General features: G+C 40.2%; 1 protein-coding gene across 2 annotated transcripts in view; it reads left to right on the top strand.

Moving 5' to 3' along the window:
• Positions 1 to 12,809, top strand: part of LOC105934243 (solute carrier family 41 member 1) — a 48,730-nt gene extending 35,921 nt beyond the window's left edge. For both annotated transcript variants that reach the window (XM_021322374.2, XM_021322375.2), the window contains exons 9-11: positions 3,726 to 3,860; positions 5,629 to 5,777; positions 11,894 to 12,809. In XM_021322374.2, the coding sequence (XP_021178049.2) occupies positions 3,726 to 3,860; positions 5,629 to 5,777; positions 11,894 to 12,067 (458 nt within the window). In that variant the 3' untranslated portion in view covers positions 12,068 to 12,809. The remainder of the gene's footprint in view (positions 1 to 3,725; positions 3,861 to 5,628; positions 5,778 to 11,893) is intronic.
• Positions 12,810 to 18,081: the final 5,272 nt, after the last annotated feature.

Here is an 18,081-nt window from a genome sequence, read left to right on the forward strand (position 1 = left end):
CCGGGGAGGACTCAGAGTAGAGCTGCTGCTCCTCCACGTCGAGAGGAGCCAGTTGAGGTGGCTCGGACATCTGGTTAGGATGCCTCCCGGACGCCTCCCTGGTGAGGTGTTCCGGGCACGTCCCACCAGGAGGAGGCCCAGGGGAAGACCCAGGACACGCTGGAGGGACTATGTCTCCCGGCTGGCCTGGGAACGCCTTGGGATTCCTCCGGAGGAGCTGGCCCAAGTGGCTGGGGAGAGGGACGTCTGGGCCTCCCTACTGAAGCTGCTACCCCCGCGATCTGACCCCGAACAAGCGGAAGAAGATGGATGGATGGATGGATGGAAAAAGAGAGCAGTCAGTGTTGCACAGCTCTGCGTTTAAATAGCCTTCACAGTTATTTTGAAACAAAGACCAATTGACTGCAAAGCTGCAGGGATAGAGATCAGATACTTCTTGACCAGAAAAAGATTGCATGACCTCTCCAGGTTGAAGAGAGTTTCTGCCTCAAGGGAAGGATTTTAAATATATTGGTGCCTTGTGCACGATGGTAGGATGGAACAAGAGATGAACAGATGGAATGGTGCTGCATCTAAAGTAATGTGGGTTACTCTGGTATATTGTGGTGAGGAAAGCTTAGCCAAAAAGCAAAGTTTTTGATTGACCAGTCTGTGGACGTTCCAACCGTCACCTATGGTCATGAAGCATGAATCATGACCATTTTCTGCAACAGCCAAGGGGAATAAAATCAGACTTTAAGTTGGAAACAACATGGAACATTAGACTTTTAAAAGCATCAGGGGGCTGTTCTCACAGCAGGGGTCCACTGTATAAAACCCCCTGGCCACAGACAAACATTCTCTTTTGCCCGCTGCTAAGTTTGAGCAGCGTTGGGGAGAAGCCTCATCTTCCTCTGTGCAGGATCCGACTGGAGTTCAGAGAACCGCCACATATACAGGCAGAATCAAAGCTAAGTCTGCACTTTGTCTTCTGCGTAATCAGACTCCGGAGTAAGGAACCAGCCCTTACAGAAACCTGCTTTTGTAATTTTCCTCAGTTTTTGCAGGAAGCTGAGCTGAGACCACATGGGACAGGTTCCCCGCGGCTGGACAGTGCCTACACGTTGGGACCCCCCCACGCACACACACACAGGTGTGCAGCCTCGCAGGAAGCCTAAGTAAACACTTGTGCTGCGCAGAGGTCCCCATGCTGCTGCTTCCACAGCCTGAGCGCACCCCCTCCCTGGAGCCATGTACAGGTTTCCCAAACAACGGCCATTTCCCCTTTGAGCTAGCTGCCTGCTCGCTGCTCAGCTTACCAGCTTCACCCTTGAGCAACTTCTTCCAACCGAAGAAGACGGCCCAAAGTCAAATGAACTGACACAGAGGAACAGACTGGTTTGGCAGAGAGAAATAAGCAGGGAAAGTTTAAAATAGGTTTAGTTTCAATGTTTTTTACTAGAGAGAGGGAAGTCTACACGTTCTTCCTAAATATGTTGCCCCAGTGAACCAGTGCAGGATTATGCGGAAGAGGACGGGTATGATAACAAAATGATTGCATACTTGACTATTTTAACTGTTTCAACATCATATTTTAGCGATTAGCATGGTTAGCACCACTAACAGCAGTACCTGTGTGTATAAACTGTAAAGTTAGTACACTTTTACTTTAAATGTGACCTGTCCAAGAGGCCGTTAAGATTTCCAAGTCCAACAGATTCTATGACATACACCGTGGGACTCTTAAACGGATCAAATAGTGCAACTTTGCTATAATGCATTCAGCTTCCTCTTTTCTGCTGGTATCCATTGTCATTACCTAGACGTTTGAAGAAAAAGCTATCGTGTTTTTATAATAGTAATGTTTCCTTTTCAAAAGGAGCTCACTTTGAACACCTCACAACTACTGAAAATGGCTAACTTCAAATCTTGTTTGGCAGTAACAACTTCTATACCATGAGTATTATGCATCTATAATGGTCATTCGTTCAAGGGGGTGTGGTGGCCTAGTGGTTAGAGCAAGACCCTTAGACCCAGGACGCTCCCCAGTTGCCACATGATGGCAACCCATCACTCCCTAAGGAATCTTTTATAAGCAGAGAATGCATTTCTTTCTTTCCTCACTCCTTCCTTTCTTCATTCATTTTCATAAGGACAAGCATTAAGTATAAGCAAAGACTGAACACTAAAACATATATACCCTTCACTAATTGCAATGGACTTCCCCAGCTGGGCCTTTAATGTCATAAAACAGTTTAAAAGACAGTAAATCAGAAAAAATACCTTTAAATTATCCTAAAATTGAGTTTTAAGGTCATTTTTTCCAGTGCATATCAAAAAAATAAAAAAAAAATTCTCTAAACTGTTCTCCGTGCAGTGTCTTCTGTATACAATAATCCTGGACATCCTCACTACAAAACTGGACATTCTTGGCCTACCCCCTCTTACATGTGCCCGGATAAAGGATTTTTTTTTTTTTTTACGCACCGACCCCAGACTGTAAGACTTGGCCCACACCTTTCCTACACCCGCATGCTGAGCACCGGCTCCCCACAGGGATGTGTGTTGATCCCCCTCCTGTACTACCTCTACACCTACAACTGTAACTCGACCCAAAAAAAAATGACCTTGTCGTCAAGTTTGCTGACGACACCACAGTGGTCAGAGTCATCTCAAAGGGTGATGAGACAGCCTACAGAGAGGAGGTCCTGAAGTTGGCATCCTGGTGTTCAGTGAATAACCTTGCTCTTAACACCAAGAAAACCAAAAAAAAAAATAATCGTTGACTTCAATAAGCACAGCACTGACCCAGTACCCCTTTTCATTAACGGTAAGCGTGTGGAGAGGTTCCACACGTTCAAGTGTCTCTGTGTCCTCATCCCCGCTGACATTTTCTGGTCTGAGAACATTGCAGCAGTCACCAAGAAGTATCAAAAGTGCCTAAACTTTTTGAGAGTCCTCAGAAAGCACAAACTAGACTCTAACCTGCTGCTGACCTTCTAGTGATCATCCATTGAGAGCCTAATGACATACTGTATCACAGTATGGTACGGCAGCTGCACTGCTGCAGACAGGGAGCGGATCCAAAGAGTCGTAAAGTCAGCCCAAAAGATCTCCATGATAGACATTTACATCTCCCGCTGCCTCAGCAGAGCCACAACTATCAGTAAAGAGAGCTCCTACCCTCGCTTTAAACTGTTTGACCTGTTGCCCTCAGGGAGGCGCTACAGGTGCATTAGGACCAGAACAAGCACACTCAAAAACAGCTTCTTTCCTAAGGCGGTAACCACCCTCAACTCCCACATGCACTGATAAACAACTGTCAAACAATCTTACTACTGTGCAATAATGACAATGTGCAATATTTACAGTTTTTATCCTACAATGTGCAATATTCCATCCTACAATGTGCAATATTTACACAAATATATGTAAAAAGAATTATAGCAATATATTTCATTTCTGCAACGTACATAACATCCAGGAAAGTGCACCTTACCTCTTCATGTTTATACTGTATATAGTTTTGAGAACTGATATCATATTTCTGCACTGTTTGGAGTTGGTTTTAATCTTGTTGTACATGTGTATAAAGACAATAAAAGTCATTCTGATTCAGATTATTTACTGTACCTTAAGTAAGGTAATTATAACCTTGCCTTAATGAATACAATAAATGTTAAACCTTATCTTATGTAATGTATCACTAACTAAATGAGTACCCACTCCTTGCCTCCCATGTGTAGGAGTGGGTGGAAATTTGGTGGCCATTCAGGCCAGCAGGATTTCAACATATCTGCACTTCTGGAGCATCCCAGGTGTACTGCCCAGCAAAATGAGCCAACACTGGCCCAATCCATGCGTCACCTTCTTCTCTTCAGGTATACTATCTCTTCCTGGCAGTGTCAATGAGATCTATTGTGTTTAAATGTATGTTTTCCACGTTCTCCTGATAAGTTAACATGTTATAGCAGTTATGATGGTATTTTGCTGTGCAGACTTACCTCCAAAAAATGTTGCTATTCCTAACAATAACTCACATTACTCAAGAAATGTTTTGGTGTTAAAAAAGTTTCAGTGGTGACAAACCCCCTGAATGCATCCATATTTTGTTATAATTAGACAATGATCAATCAGAACTTTATTGGTGCTTTGTGATCTCTAGTTTTGACCCGTTAAGATAAATTTTAGCTTATTCCGGTTTCACTTTAAAGGTATAGTGGACAATCTTGATGCGGCTTCGAGTTCCAGGAGGATCATCTGATCAGTTGGTTGTCCAACATGCCAATCATTGTGAGGTGCTCACCTAACACCAATGTTCATGCTCGTCCCTTCCTAGTTTCCTCTTGCTGCGCATAGTGTTTATGTATTCAGGTAGTTTCGGTTTCAGCCATTCACTGTGGCTCCGCTGCTCTCACCATATACTTTAAAAATGGCTGAGAGTTGCAAAAAGCAAACTCTCTTACAACTTTATGAGAAGAAGAGGAAAACCTCAGAAGGAAGAAATAAAACCAGAGTGTATTCGGGAGATTCTTTGATGCGACTGCCCTGAGGAGCGGAAGAGCAGGAAAGACGGTCTTGCGCATGAGCAGTATTCAAAAAGGGACATTGATGTTTGTTACCTACATTTCTGGAAAAATCGTCCACTATACCTTTAAGAACTATACTAAACATAATTAGGCAAACAACTTCTTGATAAGGTCTGACTGGAATACCTGGACAGGAAACATTAAAAAACGAACTAATGTAAGAAAATATAAGAACAGCATTCATAATATTGCTTCCCGCTCTCCTACCCTAAGTCTTCATGAATTGTTTTTGCTGAGGTAGTTAGTTATAATATAGTATAGTTCTTGTTTTAAACTGGCCTTAACATCTTAGATTAGTTATTAGTGTCATTAGAATGAAAATCAATGCCTTTTGGAGACCTCAGAATCTATACATGGAGACTGTTGTTTTTGTAACAAAGGTTCAGGTCGCGAATCAGTGTATGATATTGAGATCCTCTTTAGAAATTAAACTAAATAGCAACATTTAGAATTGTAAAGCCTATGTGTTGTGAATGTTACAAGAGATACAAATCAGGATTTGCAAGTATATAAAACAAAATATCAACAGGTTCTGCTTGTTTTGTCATCACACTCTTAGTGAGCCAACTTTGTTGTAATGCTTGTATACTGACTTGATGGTCAGCATCACAACTGGTAGCTTTGTGGTTTGGCAGCTAAAATATTTGGGAAATGTGTTTCTAGAGAATGTGCACCCTTACATTAATTCTGAGGTCTCCAAGAGGTTCCTTAAACATCTGTATGTCAAGCATGTTGAAGAAGAGACAGGGTTTGAAAAGTCAAAGGATCCAAATGAGCAACATAGCTATAACACATTGAGCCTTCATGTTATCTACAGTTTGCTTTAAAAAATTTTAGTCAAGAACAGACATAAACCTCTGCTTGTATGTCCTATGTTGAAAACTAAACATTTATACAGATTTTAGGCAATTGTCTAAATGTATTTTCTCAACAACATAAAATATATTCTTTTGTTCTAGCTCAAACAGCAGAGTGGAGTATAGTAGCATCCAAGAAAAAGAATGGTAAGGCAGCAGGATTAACAGAATAAATAACAGTTCATCTTCTCTTTTGGTCCCAGGGGTGAACTCGAAGTCAGCACGGGTGCTGCTGATGCTGGTCATACCTGGGCACCTTGTCTTCCTCTATGCCATCTCTCTGCTGCAGGGAGATGAGGCTCCTATCAGTGTAGCCTTCACCATTTGCTACCTGTGTGCTGCTCTGCTCCAGGTAAACTGCTGCTTGCACACAGTGGGCCTCATTTATCAAAACCTGGCGCGACTTAGGCCTACCAATGTCCGTAGGACAGGCCTTATGTGTTAATGAAACATTGTGTATACAAGCCAATCCCACCATATGAACACACAGATGTTGACAGGTCTGACGGTGGTAAACAGCAGATATTTACAAACTGCACCCTAATTTTTTCCTCAAATGAAATTTTAGTGGCCTTGCCCACAGAATGCAACATGAATGGACCAAAGACCGAACAGAAACGTATTTCTACAGATAAAGGACAAATACAAAATTTGAAGCCTCAGCAGATGGCATGTAAAGTCTTATTTTCATAGCATATTTGCCAAACAATCATATTCTACAAGTTCTGGATTACTTTACCTCTCCATCTGGCAGCCTTCAGAATCATATCAGGTTACCATTCTGGACAGCATCAAATTAAACCCAACTGTCCGGCGCTATATTGTGGAGAACTGCATGGGCCAAAGTAATGTCCTTCATTTTTCCCCTGTGCTGTACAGCAAATTTCTTCTAACTGATCCATGCTGACAGATCTCCCCTAGCAATACCCCTGAAGTACTACTTCCCAGCAGCCTGTGTCCGAGAGCATGATTAACTGCTCTTTTTAGGAAAGGTCGTGCTCTCCTAAAACATCTGCACCATAATGCCTTCGCTGCACTGGGTTTTCTTTCTTTAAACTTTGTTGTAAATGTTGGCATAACTCCATAGGGACATACACTGGAAGACAAAATCGTCTTAATCTCTGATCTCTCTCCATCAAAAGATCTGTTTGACCCTGGAACTTCCTTGCCCAGTTATAAATGATATTGTCTGTAAAGTTCTGTGCAAACGTTCTGTGAATAATTCAATTCAATTCAATTTAATTTATATAGTGGCAATTTACAACACGTCATCTCAAGGTTCTTTAGAAAGCCAAATTCAATCAAATCATACCAGATTGGTCAGAGGGTTTCCCATTTAAGGCAGATTGTATTGAATATTTCACAAGTAGCGTTCACTCTTCTTGAACAGCATGTAGCCACAGTGGACAGTTGACTGCATTGTCATTGGCTTTGCAGCGACTGAATGGGGGTTTGAGAAGACGGAGCAAAGACACAAAACAGTTTTTCAGCATCACTCCTGGACAGGAGTTTTTTATTTTATTTTGGCAATACACTGGAGGTGAAAAAGGAAACCCAATACAACTTTTTAATATGGGATTGAAAAGACCAGTCCTGGTGAAAATAACACCAAGGTGTTTTTTTTTTTTTTACTTTATTACCAGAGACCAATTTAATACCATCCAGATTAAGTGATTAAGAAGTTTATTTGAAAGGACTCTAGTCCACAGATGACAACTTCTGTCTTCCGTCAGAATTTAAAAGAAGAAAATGTAGGATTGTTCAGGATTTATGGATGAGTGTCATCAGCATAACAGTGGAAATTAATTCCACGCTATCTGATAATTTTACCAATTATAAGGATATATAAATTAAAAAGAACTGGCCCAAGGACTGAACCCTGTAGTTCTCTACAAGTGACCCTAGAGTTTGAAGAAGATTTATTATTAACATGAAAAAACTGGAATCTGTCAGACAAATAAGATGTAAACCAGCCTAGTTATTTTCCCTTTATCCCTAAAACACGTTCTTTCTAGCAGAATACTGGGATCAACTGTATCAAATGCAGCACTGAGATCTAACAGAACAAGGATAGACACAAGTCCATTATCTGAGGCCATCAATAATATCATTAGTGACCTTCACCAGGGCTGTTTCAGTGCGTTGATGAGCTCTGAAGCCTGATTGAAACTCTTCAAATAGGTAATTACTTTGTAAATGTTCACATAGTTGATTAGCAACTACTTTCTAAGAATTTTTCATAGGAAAAGAATATTAGATATAGGTCTGTAATTTATTAAGTCATCTTGATCAAGAGAAGGTTTCTTAAGTAAATGTTTAATAGCAGCTACTTTAAAAGCCTGTGGTACATATCCATTTACTAAGAATAGATTAATAATTTCTAAAATTGTGGCAGTGGTCAAAGGGAATACTTCCTTAAATAACTTTGTTGGGATCGGGTCTAACAAACAGGTTGAAGGTTTAGATGAAGCTAAAATTTGATATAATAATCAAATAAAATAAATAATGCAGCTCTAAATTAAACCAGAGAGCCAGCTTTATGTGAATAATCACCTTCTTTTTCAAGGGGGCTACATTCAACATCAAACACAAAAGGCATTGAGAAAGTGACACCATCAACAAGAGCATCAATTTGTGAAGGGAAAGAACTAACTTTGCTACCCTCTGCTAGGCATCTCTTTGATACTGGGGAAATTAAAAGGGGGACAGACTCTTTAAAATTTGCTACAGCATTTTCTGGAAAAAAATCTACTATAATGAAACCTTCTTTTGGGGGTGGAGAACTCAGTTAAATTGAACTCAAATGTTGTTACAAAATGGTCAGATAGGGTTGTGAGGAAATATTGTTATTTGTTTGCAATGTCATATGTCAGCACATAATCACAGACAGAGTCCAGACTGACAGATCCGAGGTATCAAGCTGCAGCTGAATGCATACTGTCACTTCCCATTTTTCTCTCAGATTCTTGTACAGGTAAATGGTTAAAATAACAGAACAGATGTTGTCTTTCTACAGTGGTTTGGTTTAAACAGAATCAGGATTTTACTATGGAGAAATACCAACCATGTTGTGCCGTAAAGGATTATGAATGTAGTCCAAATGGACAACCTTTTAGTCCAAATTTCCAACTCTTTTAGTTTTCTGTTAATAAAATCTGAAGAATATGTGATTGAGAGTGGCTCTATTGAGATCTTAGTTGGAATCCAATACTGTTTGTGTGAGCAAAGAAGACGTAGGAATGTAATATGATTGCAAAGGCCAGGTGTCAAACATGCAATGCCAGTATACTAACTAGTGAAAAACTTCATAACCTTCACCTTTTTTTAAATCTCAATTTCAGACTAAATATGATTATCGAATAAAAACTAGCTCTTGTTGCAGCTCTGAACTCAGTTCAGAATAAATATTCAATCGACCTAAATGGACAAAAGAACAAAAATGCGACTGATTATTTAATTAATATAAAAAGCCGTTGTTTTCCTTAGAACGTCAGTTTGAGACTCAGATGAAAAATACTAAGTGGAAGAAGGTTCATAAAAAATTTTTTAATTTTAGACATCTAATTGTAATATTTAATCAATCAGGTTCATGTGACCTAGAAATTGTTCTGCATGCACCTACACGTACCGCTAATATACTGACAACATGACTGTGCTGGAACCACGCACCAGTCGGATTAGGAACCAGTCACGTGTCAAGTTGAGGTTCACTATCGACATTTGTTTCTTCTTCAGCTCTGCATTGCTGTCAGAGTTCAAAATAGTACTTGGTGTCCCACCAGCGATAACGTCAGTACATGCAAGTACACCTCGTACACAGGATGTTGATACTTTTAAAATGATTTAATCAGCTCTTGTTGTAATCAGATGTCACAAAAGTATTACTTAACATACCATCCCTGACCTTTTTCAAGTCTTTCTGTCACATACAATGCAGCAGGAAGAATTCCCCAACAAGTTTTGCCTTTTCAGCTCATCCACAGTGTCACCTGCAGTATATTGTGTTCAGCAGAATCAAACCATGAACCTTATGTTTTCCCCCTAGCTGACAAATTTAGAATGTGGAATCATTACCTTTAGGACAAGTTGAAGCTTTAATAATGCAATAATATCATTGTTTTGAGATATTTAATATCTGTATGTGCTTTTGTTTTGATGGATCAAAGACTTCAGAGGAATTTGATTTCTTTCTCCTGTGTGAAAACCAGTTTCCATTTGATAAGGATACATGGGGTGCATTTAGAGCTGCAACTCATCTCTATGACACATCCAGTATGTCAGCTGCTGGTTGCTTTGCTTTTCCCGAATCTATATGGACATGGCATGGGTTTTGTGTTTATCCGCATTAATGCAATCTGAAATGAGCATCAAAATCCCCACACATCTGTTTTTATGCTTATGTAAAAAAAAGTTTACTACTGAACTCGCTGAACCAGAGTTGGCCCTGATGTTACTCACACACAAACAGTGAGGGTACATCATAGCATTTTCGCAGTCTGATAAAAATGGCCGGCACCACCTGTTACCCAACTGTGAGATGACTGGTGCCCAGTACTGGTATTTGTTTGAGATCCGAACCCGAAGTTCACTGCATGTCAGCCACATTTTGAGCCATAAAACGGCTTCTGTTAGTTTCGACACTACCTGTGAAGTCAGTGACTGTTGGGCAACTGCAGTAATCTGTTGTGGTGGTAATAAATCTCAGAGAATGGTAACAGATTTCCTTAATTTAGCTGGCTGGCGTACAAACAGCTACTATTGAACTCTTCTACTCCAATGTCAGGGAATATAAGCTTGATGTTTTTCAGTTGCATGTGATTTTTTTTAGCTGTTTGTCTTTAAGCCTGATGTACTGCTGTTACTTTTCCGGCCATTTTTTATTATTTTTTTTTACTTTATTCCAAAATCCAAATGCTTTAATCATTTGAACTTCAGCGACTGCAAACAAATTGAGGCAAATTAAACTTTAAATCCAATTAAACTCCTGATCAAACATCAACATATTTTGTTAAGATCTATTGTGCCAGACCAACACAGATTATACAGTGGAGGAAAAGTAAACATTCTCAAAATGTTTTAGAGGTAAAAAAAATAATTATTATTATTCAGGCCCCCTTTTACTTATAGTCCTGATTAAAATCCCCTGCAGTTAACTTCCTTCAAAAATCAGTTAATTAGATTTAACCTCAGTAGGTATCAAGCTGTTCGGTTTCTGGCTTTAGATGATTTTTTAGAGCACATTAGTGAACAAACAGCGTCATGAGGACCAAAGAACACAGCAGACAGGTCAAGGAGAAGGTTGTGGGGAAGTTCAGAGCAAGACCAATCCATCCGGGGAAAATGGAAAGACTACGACACAACTGAAAACCTACCCAGACATGGCCATCCACCCAACGTCTAAGCATTAATCTGAAAAGCAGCCAAGAAGGCAACCATAACCAGTGTTTGCCCTACCATTCAACTAGGGGGGGTGCCCCGCCCCATCAACCAAATCACTGCTAAGCGGGAAGAAGTCTTCAAGGCAGCTGCATCTCGCAAGTTCCTGCAGCCTCTCTGCACCACGGACTGACAGGTGTGTGGTGGTTGTCTGCTGTGGGAGATGTAGGAATTTGTCACAAGAAATAGCCAATAAGTGCGCTCAACTATGAAATTTAAAATGTCCGTGGAGAGTCTGAGCCGTCGCTCCTTTACCTTCATCTCAGTGACCTGCTTTCGCACACAGGTAAACTCCCACTCCCACCAGGAGTGACAATGGTCAGAGTCGTAACATAATTTTTTACCTGTCTTGGTGAATGTTTCTGTGTTTTGTAAACGGGCCCACTGTCTGAGGATGGCTGCACTAAAAACTCCCACCGAGTCGGGAGCGCTGAAAATCTTCTGTTCATGAAGACATCGGTGGAGTCTGTTCTGATTGGGGAGCATTAAAGAGAAATACTTACAAATGATCAAGAATTATCCCTGACAGAATTTGTATCACTTCAATATACCGAGAAAGTTTTCCTGATACAAATATGAGGGTGATCACGTATGTTTAAAAGTCTATGTGATATTATTGGAAAGCTAAGTGGACAAAATTTCTAGGGGAAACATTGCGTAACTCTAGAGGAGCTGTAGAGATGCACGTCAGATAAAAGAATATACTAACAAACGGTAAGAATTGTACATAATACTTCTTTCTCTTCTGCTGTACAGCTTAACTTTTAATTAAGCTTTTCTCATATTAATTAATCTTGTGTGTAAGTTTAGTGTCTACGCCCACCTGTTTTTCCAACTTTCAACACCCATATTTCTATTCTATTAAACATAGGTAAGGATGGTTTGAAAAGAAGGCAGCATTTATTTTAAGTTCAGGAACACTTTTGCTAAGCATGTATCTCTCCCCCATGTTCCACTCAACTTTAATCCTCACTCATGAATTTCTTAAGCACAGCCAGCTCAGGTCAGCTCTCCTTTCTCTTCTTTTTCCAGGTGGCCATCCTTCTTTATGTTGCTGATCTCATTGTCCGTTTGATGTGGAGAAGAAGCCTGGACCCTGACAACTTCTCCATCCCCTACCTGACAGCTCTGGGGGACCTGCTGGGCACCGGTTTCCTGGCCCTCTGTTTCCGCTGCGTCTCACTCATTCAGAGTTTGGGCCTGTGAAGTTTTTCCCCGCCACTAACTGAACACCGAGACGACACACCTGTCTTATTGCGCCACCTTTGCTTTGTTCTAAAACAATTCTTAGAGTTTCTTTCAATCGTTATCACAGATCCAGTTCAAACTGAAGCGTTACAAGTCCTAGCCTTTAATCTCTCACTCTAGCGCCTCCATGTTCTGCTTTGTCTCAGTGCTTCATTTGAGAGAGCATCTGCCATAGCACTTATACATGCTGATAGATTTCCGGCACTTGGCTCTGTTTGCTAGATTACCATCAGTTGTGTCAGTACGGAGAGCAGTTGGTCTGTTTAAAGTCAAGTCCTCAGTAAAATATTCCCAGTGATCTGCCCATAAACCGTGTACGCTGGAGGACACACAGGCATATGAGAAGAGTTCATAGTTTTTATCATGATTGGTACGCGTGTAATTCCTGGTGCAGTGGATGAGGGATGTTTTGTTATCTTGTCTAAAGGCTCTTCGCTCCATTGCTATTCACAGAACTGACTTTAAACACGAAGGATGATTTGTTGTAATTTTATTGGAAACCTAAAGGCCGTCATCTGGTGACCTCAACTGCCCAACGTTCATCCTGACCAGCCTGACTCAAAAATCTGATCTTTTTTCAATCAGTGAACATACAATCCTCTGTGTAGAACTTGCTACCATGGTAAGAATACACAGCTTAGTCTGTTTTTATTGTCAGCCAAAATGCAGGGGGAAGAATAAAAGATTTTAGCCGATTTTACATAGGAAGTGCTTCAAAACACACCATTGTATGTGTTGCTTGGTGAAAGGCCGGGTGTATGTGACCACTCCCCCCCCCCTCCCCCCCACCAGGCACGCCGCTCTGCGACTTGTTATGTTAAAAATATTAGCGCAGCAATCTTTGATGTTATCACTGCACTTCAAGTCAGACCGAATTATGTCTTCGGGTTATGATTACTGTGGGCCCATCTCAAACGGTTTTGGAAAGCTAAAGTTGTCTGTCTGAGTTTAATTTGGTCATGTGTCAGACCACCACACTGCTCTACGGTCAGCGTCAAGTGAGCTGACAATCTCGCTACTCGACCACAGTATCGCTGCTTTCTTCACAATCGGTGAAATAATCATATCTTTGGCCCATAACCATGTGTTGTGTTCAGTGCGTACAACCTGCAGAGCCAAGTCTTAGTTTGATTTCTTGGTGCACCTCGCTCTCTCAGCCTGATTTCAGTGGCAAGGGCAGGTTCCTAGGTGACACAACCATAAAGTTTTTTTTTAGTTTTTTTTTTAAGTTGTTATTCGTAATAATTTCCTGTACACGTCATTTCACCATGAGCTGTTTGGAGGTCCTAGGATTTCTTCAGCCATGCAGCTAATGCATGGCAAATTAGCTGCATCCACTGCCTGTTTTAGTTGGCTTTAGCAATTTGAAACGTTTATATTAGCGGGACGTAGCGCAGTGTTTGTGGAAAAATAACATCTTCAGGGCAGTTTAATCCAGCCGAACAACAGGATGCTGTATTCATGGGGCTTTCCAGTGGAATCAAACTGCCAGGTCTGCCGCCCCAGGAACAGAGTAAACTTTTGGATCTGGCATCAGTTTTGCAGCAGCATCGAAGATGGTATGTTCATGTGCTTTCTATGTTTTTTTGGCTGTTTGAAAATGATCCAACAGCCTCAAAATCAACTGATTAAGCAGATTGATGCAGCATATAACTGACAAGCTTGTTAGCATCCATCACCTTGGAGCATTGACTTTGTTTCCCAAAAGTGACATTACCTTTTTCTACTGCAGGCAAGGGAATTACCATTGATAATAACTTCATAAAACCTTACTTCAAAAAATGATCCCTTTTGAGAATCTATTTAAGAAGAGCCCGTCAGCTATTTATTCAGGTTGCCACAGCAGAGAGCCAAACTTCAGTGGATGCTGGTTGTTTTGCAGCAGGCTGGAAGCAGATCTCAGCAGATAACAGAAAGTCTAAACATAATTACATCAGAGTTGATGTTTTTATTCTTTGAAGTTTTTGATCTCTGCTTGATTTGGGAACAGAAGCAGCATTTTGGAACCTCAGAATTGGGGTAAGGGGCAACATTTTCTCAGTATTCCCTAGAAAATGTTGACCAGTGACCAATTTGTGTATTGTGAATTCACCGATTCACAGTGCATGTTGCCTCAAGGCACTTTATAGAAATAAAGGAAGTCAGTTCTAACAAATCATACCGACAGATTCCAAGTCAAGTATATTTTATTCTAAATTGCTCCTAGTTTTCAATCAATGCAGTCAAGTTCTGTTAATTATTCAAATTAGTTAAAAGGTTTGCTGTCAACACCTAATTAGCGACTAATACCTATCACAATAAGACAATTCAACAAAGGAGGACTGATATTGTAGTAGATGTTTTTAGAAGGGAAGAGTCAAAAGATGTACGAAGGGAGGGAACTTCTGAATGTTTAACAATAGCCACTCTTGATTGTTGGAGACCCAGCAACCTCTCAACATCAGTTGATGAGTTTATTGTTCTTAGAACAGAAACATAAAAACAAGATACACAAACAGTAATCAAGTACTTTATGTTGGAGGAAACTAATGTTCTGTGAAGTTACATAATATGTTTCACAGTCGCTCAGACAATAAAAGATTAGTAGGAATAGCACGAGGAATGATTTCAGCAAGCCTGTTGTTTTTTATGTTGATTTTTTATTTTTTTTTGCTAAGCACAGCTTCTCTAGCTTCTGTTTTCAGTGCAAGATTCCTTTTATTAACAAGTTCTGGTGGAAGTTTGAGAGGGGATATTTGATCTCATATGTTGCTGAACTTCCCCTGAAAGCAGAAGTTCAGAAAACCCATGTTTCCTGTCAACTAAACTAAGAGAAGAAGGGTTCACCAGTTGTCTGAATCTCTTCCTGTTAGGACCATTACGTGAGAAATAATCAGATTGTACGGCAGTTCTGCAGATGTACAGCTCTGCAGGTCATCCATACGTCCTTTGTCTACCAGCTCAGCTGTGTCAGGCTACCAAACATTCTTTAGCGTATTAATGAGCACAAAGAAGGATGGTAAGAAGAAAGTACACCCTTAGAATATAGTTTTATTGTGTTATCAGGTTATAAAAATCATCTGGTCTTTACCAGTTTATATTATTTATTATCTAACCTTAAGTGTACAAAAACAAACGAGTCTTCATCCATCCATCCATCCATTGTCTATAGCCACTTGTCCTTCCATCAATCATTGGGCGAGACGCTGGGTACACACTGGACGGGTTGCCAGTCCATAACTGGGCAACACAGGGCCTTATCTATTGGTTGTCCCACATGGCAATGATTGTGACGCGTTCACCTAACGCCAGTGTGCGTGCTCGTTCCTTGTTAGTTTCTGCTTGCTGGCTGCACATTTCCAGTGTTTATGTATCCAGTTAGCTTCAGTGTTAGCCGTTCATTGTAGCTCCGCAGCTCTCACCACATACTTTGATAATGGATGAGAATCATAAGATACAAACTGCCCTATGAGTTTATAAGAAGAAGAAGAAGAAGAAGAAGGCCTCAGTAGAAAGAAATAAGACACCTGAATGGATTTGGGAGATTTTTTTTACACGATCCCCCTGAAGAATGGAAGAGCAGGTAAGACGGTGTTGCACATGCTTAGTTTTTAAAAAAGGGGCCTTGAGTGTTTCTTACCTACATTTTTGTAAAAACCATCCACTCTACAAAGACAAAGCTAAAATGGAAAAGTTAAGTTTGAAAACCTAAGTACAAGTTATTATTTGATGGCTTGTAGAAGCACTGTTGGCAGCAATAACTTGATGTAGTGATGATCAGAGTCAAGCATTGTTGTGGAGGGCTGGATTCTGTCGTTTACACAACTTTGATTAATTATTGCATGACTCCACTCTATCCAAGTTACAGCTGTCAGGCAGACAGCCTCTCTTTGGACTGTAGAATAGCATAGTAGACAGAGGCAGAGTTTTCGGTTTTCCCTCACCCACTTAATATTAACAATCCCTTTAATGGAAAGATAATGAAGCCTTGTAGTTCAGTCCTCAGAACCATTAAAACTTCATATGTTAACATGCTCTGCTTTTAAAGACGTGTTCATAGAGAAAAATCTAAGCCAATTCTTATTTTACAGTCTTGTGAAAATACGCATTTGACTCTTAACAGGTTTCTGATTTATTTATTTATTTTTAGCTTTTTTTTAATCACACATGTATGTTTTAGATCTTCAACAATTTTCATATCAAGAATAACCGGAGTGAGTCCAGAAAGTAGTTTTTAAATAATTTGATTTATTAAAGAAAAAATAAAATGATATAAATTAACCTTGTCCTATGTGGAAGTGTTTACCCCATGGCTATTACCTGGTTGTGCCAGCCTAAGTTGTAACAGTTGTTTGACATCACGGTGGAGTAACTTTGGTCCTTTTTTTTTCACACAGTCATATGTGATGGTTTTTGGCCATGAACAGCCTGTTTACTGTCATATCACAGCATCTCAGCCAGATTTAACTCAATACTTTGACTAGACCTATCCAGAACCTTTCCTGTTGTTATTGTCCTTGACTTTCTTTAGATCAGGGTAAGATATGTTGCTTTTAGTTTTTTAGCCTACTTGTCCACATAGAACCTGTCTGACATGTTGTCAGACAGGTTCTATTTCAGTGATTTCTTAATTCACCAGTGTTGGTAGTGGAATCCAACCAAGAGAAAGCAGGTAAACACTTTTAATTCATGATTTCTTGAAAGGGAGGCAGTTCTGTTTTCACATCTTGTCTTTACTCAGATTGTCTGATATCAAAATCAGTTTGATGATCTGAAACATTCAACTGTGACAAAGAAATCAAAAACAGAAGGAATCTGTAAGGAAGCAATTGCCTTTTCGCAGCACTATGTATTACAGTACTTGCACAAGTTTTCTTTTTTTTTGTGACACTAGTTGCCTTTATTTTAAAGTAGGCTGACAGAAAATAGGGTTGAGAGAAAAAAGGGAAAGACATGTGGCAAAGGTCCACGGGCCGGGACTGGAACACAGGAGAAGCCTGTGCTGGTATTTATCAGATGCCTCAGCACCCTGCAGGAGTTAATGCATACCTGAGTGAAATTAATCTAAAATAGAACTTTAAATGAAAAGAAAGTCGTTAGAACACAATGATTAGTCATTTTTTTTAGGTACTGTACATGTGATATGCCTGAAATGTGATTTGTGAAGGCTACACATGCGCCGCACATCCTGCACAGCTAGGGTTCGTCTCTGAGAACAACCTGTCCTAGCTTTACAATGAGGTACTTTAGGGTTAGCCATGCTTTGCTACAAGCGTTTAATGTGACACTGATACACACGATGTGCTGCTGCAGTATATTTCCCCCCTAACCTTACAGTGTGGGGTCTGTCCGTTCAATGTAATCCTGCGAGAATTAGACCTCAGCTAAGGTTGCGTTGTACCGGCACAGATGTGTCTTTATGAGCAGAGCTGGATGTTAAAGAACTTAATATATGTAAAAATTCTACTGCCAAAATGTTTGTCGTTCTCAGTCACACAAGTGATCGCTAGAGTTCTGAATTACTCTGTCAGTCACGTGTTAAATCAGATGAGTTTTTCACAGTGAAATGTGTTTTCTTTTTTTTTTTTTTACAACTCAAACTGGTCATGTTCTGTATTTCATCAGGATTTTGTGTGGTACATCAACACAAAGTAGTTCATATTTGTGAAATAAAAGAACAACAATTGAAAGGTTTGGTGTGCGTTTCTGATTAGCCTGCTTCACTTTTATGCTTCTAATTCAAATCCAGTGCAACCGACTGCTTTCAGAAATCACCTAAGTAATTAGTAATATACAATGCAATGGTGTGTAATCTCAGTATAAAAACATCTATTCTGTGAGGGTCTCTGGAAAACATCTTCCCATGTAAGGGACACAGCAAAGACGTGGAAGAAGGTGCTCTGGTCAGCCCAAAATTAACCTTTTGACCTACATGTCAAACACTATGCCTGAAAGGAAAACTGAAGACTGCATCTTCAATGGCACACCGTCCA

Source organism: Fundulus heteroclitus, chromosome 1 (genome assembly GCF_011125445.2).
Source record: "Fundulus heteroclitus isolate FHET01 chromosome 1, MU-UCD_Fhet_4.1, whole genome shotgun sequence".
NCBI lineage: Eukaryota > Metazoa > Chordata > Actinopteri > Cyprinodontiformes > Fundulidae > Fundulus > Fundulus heteroclitus.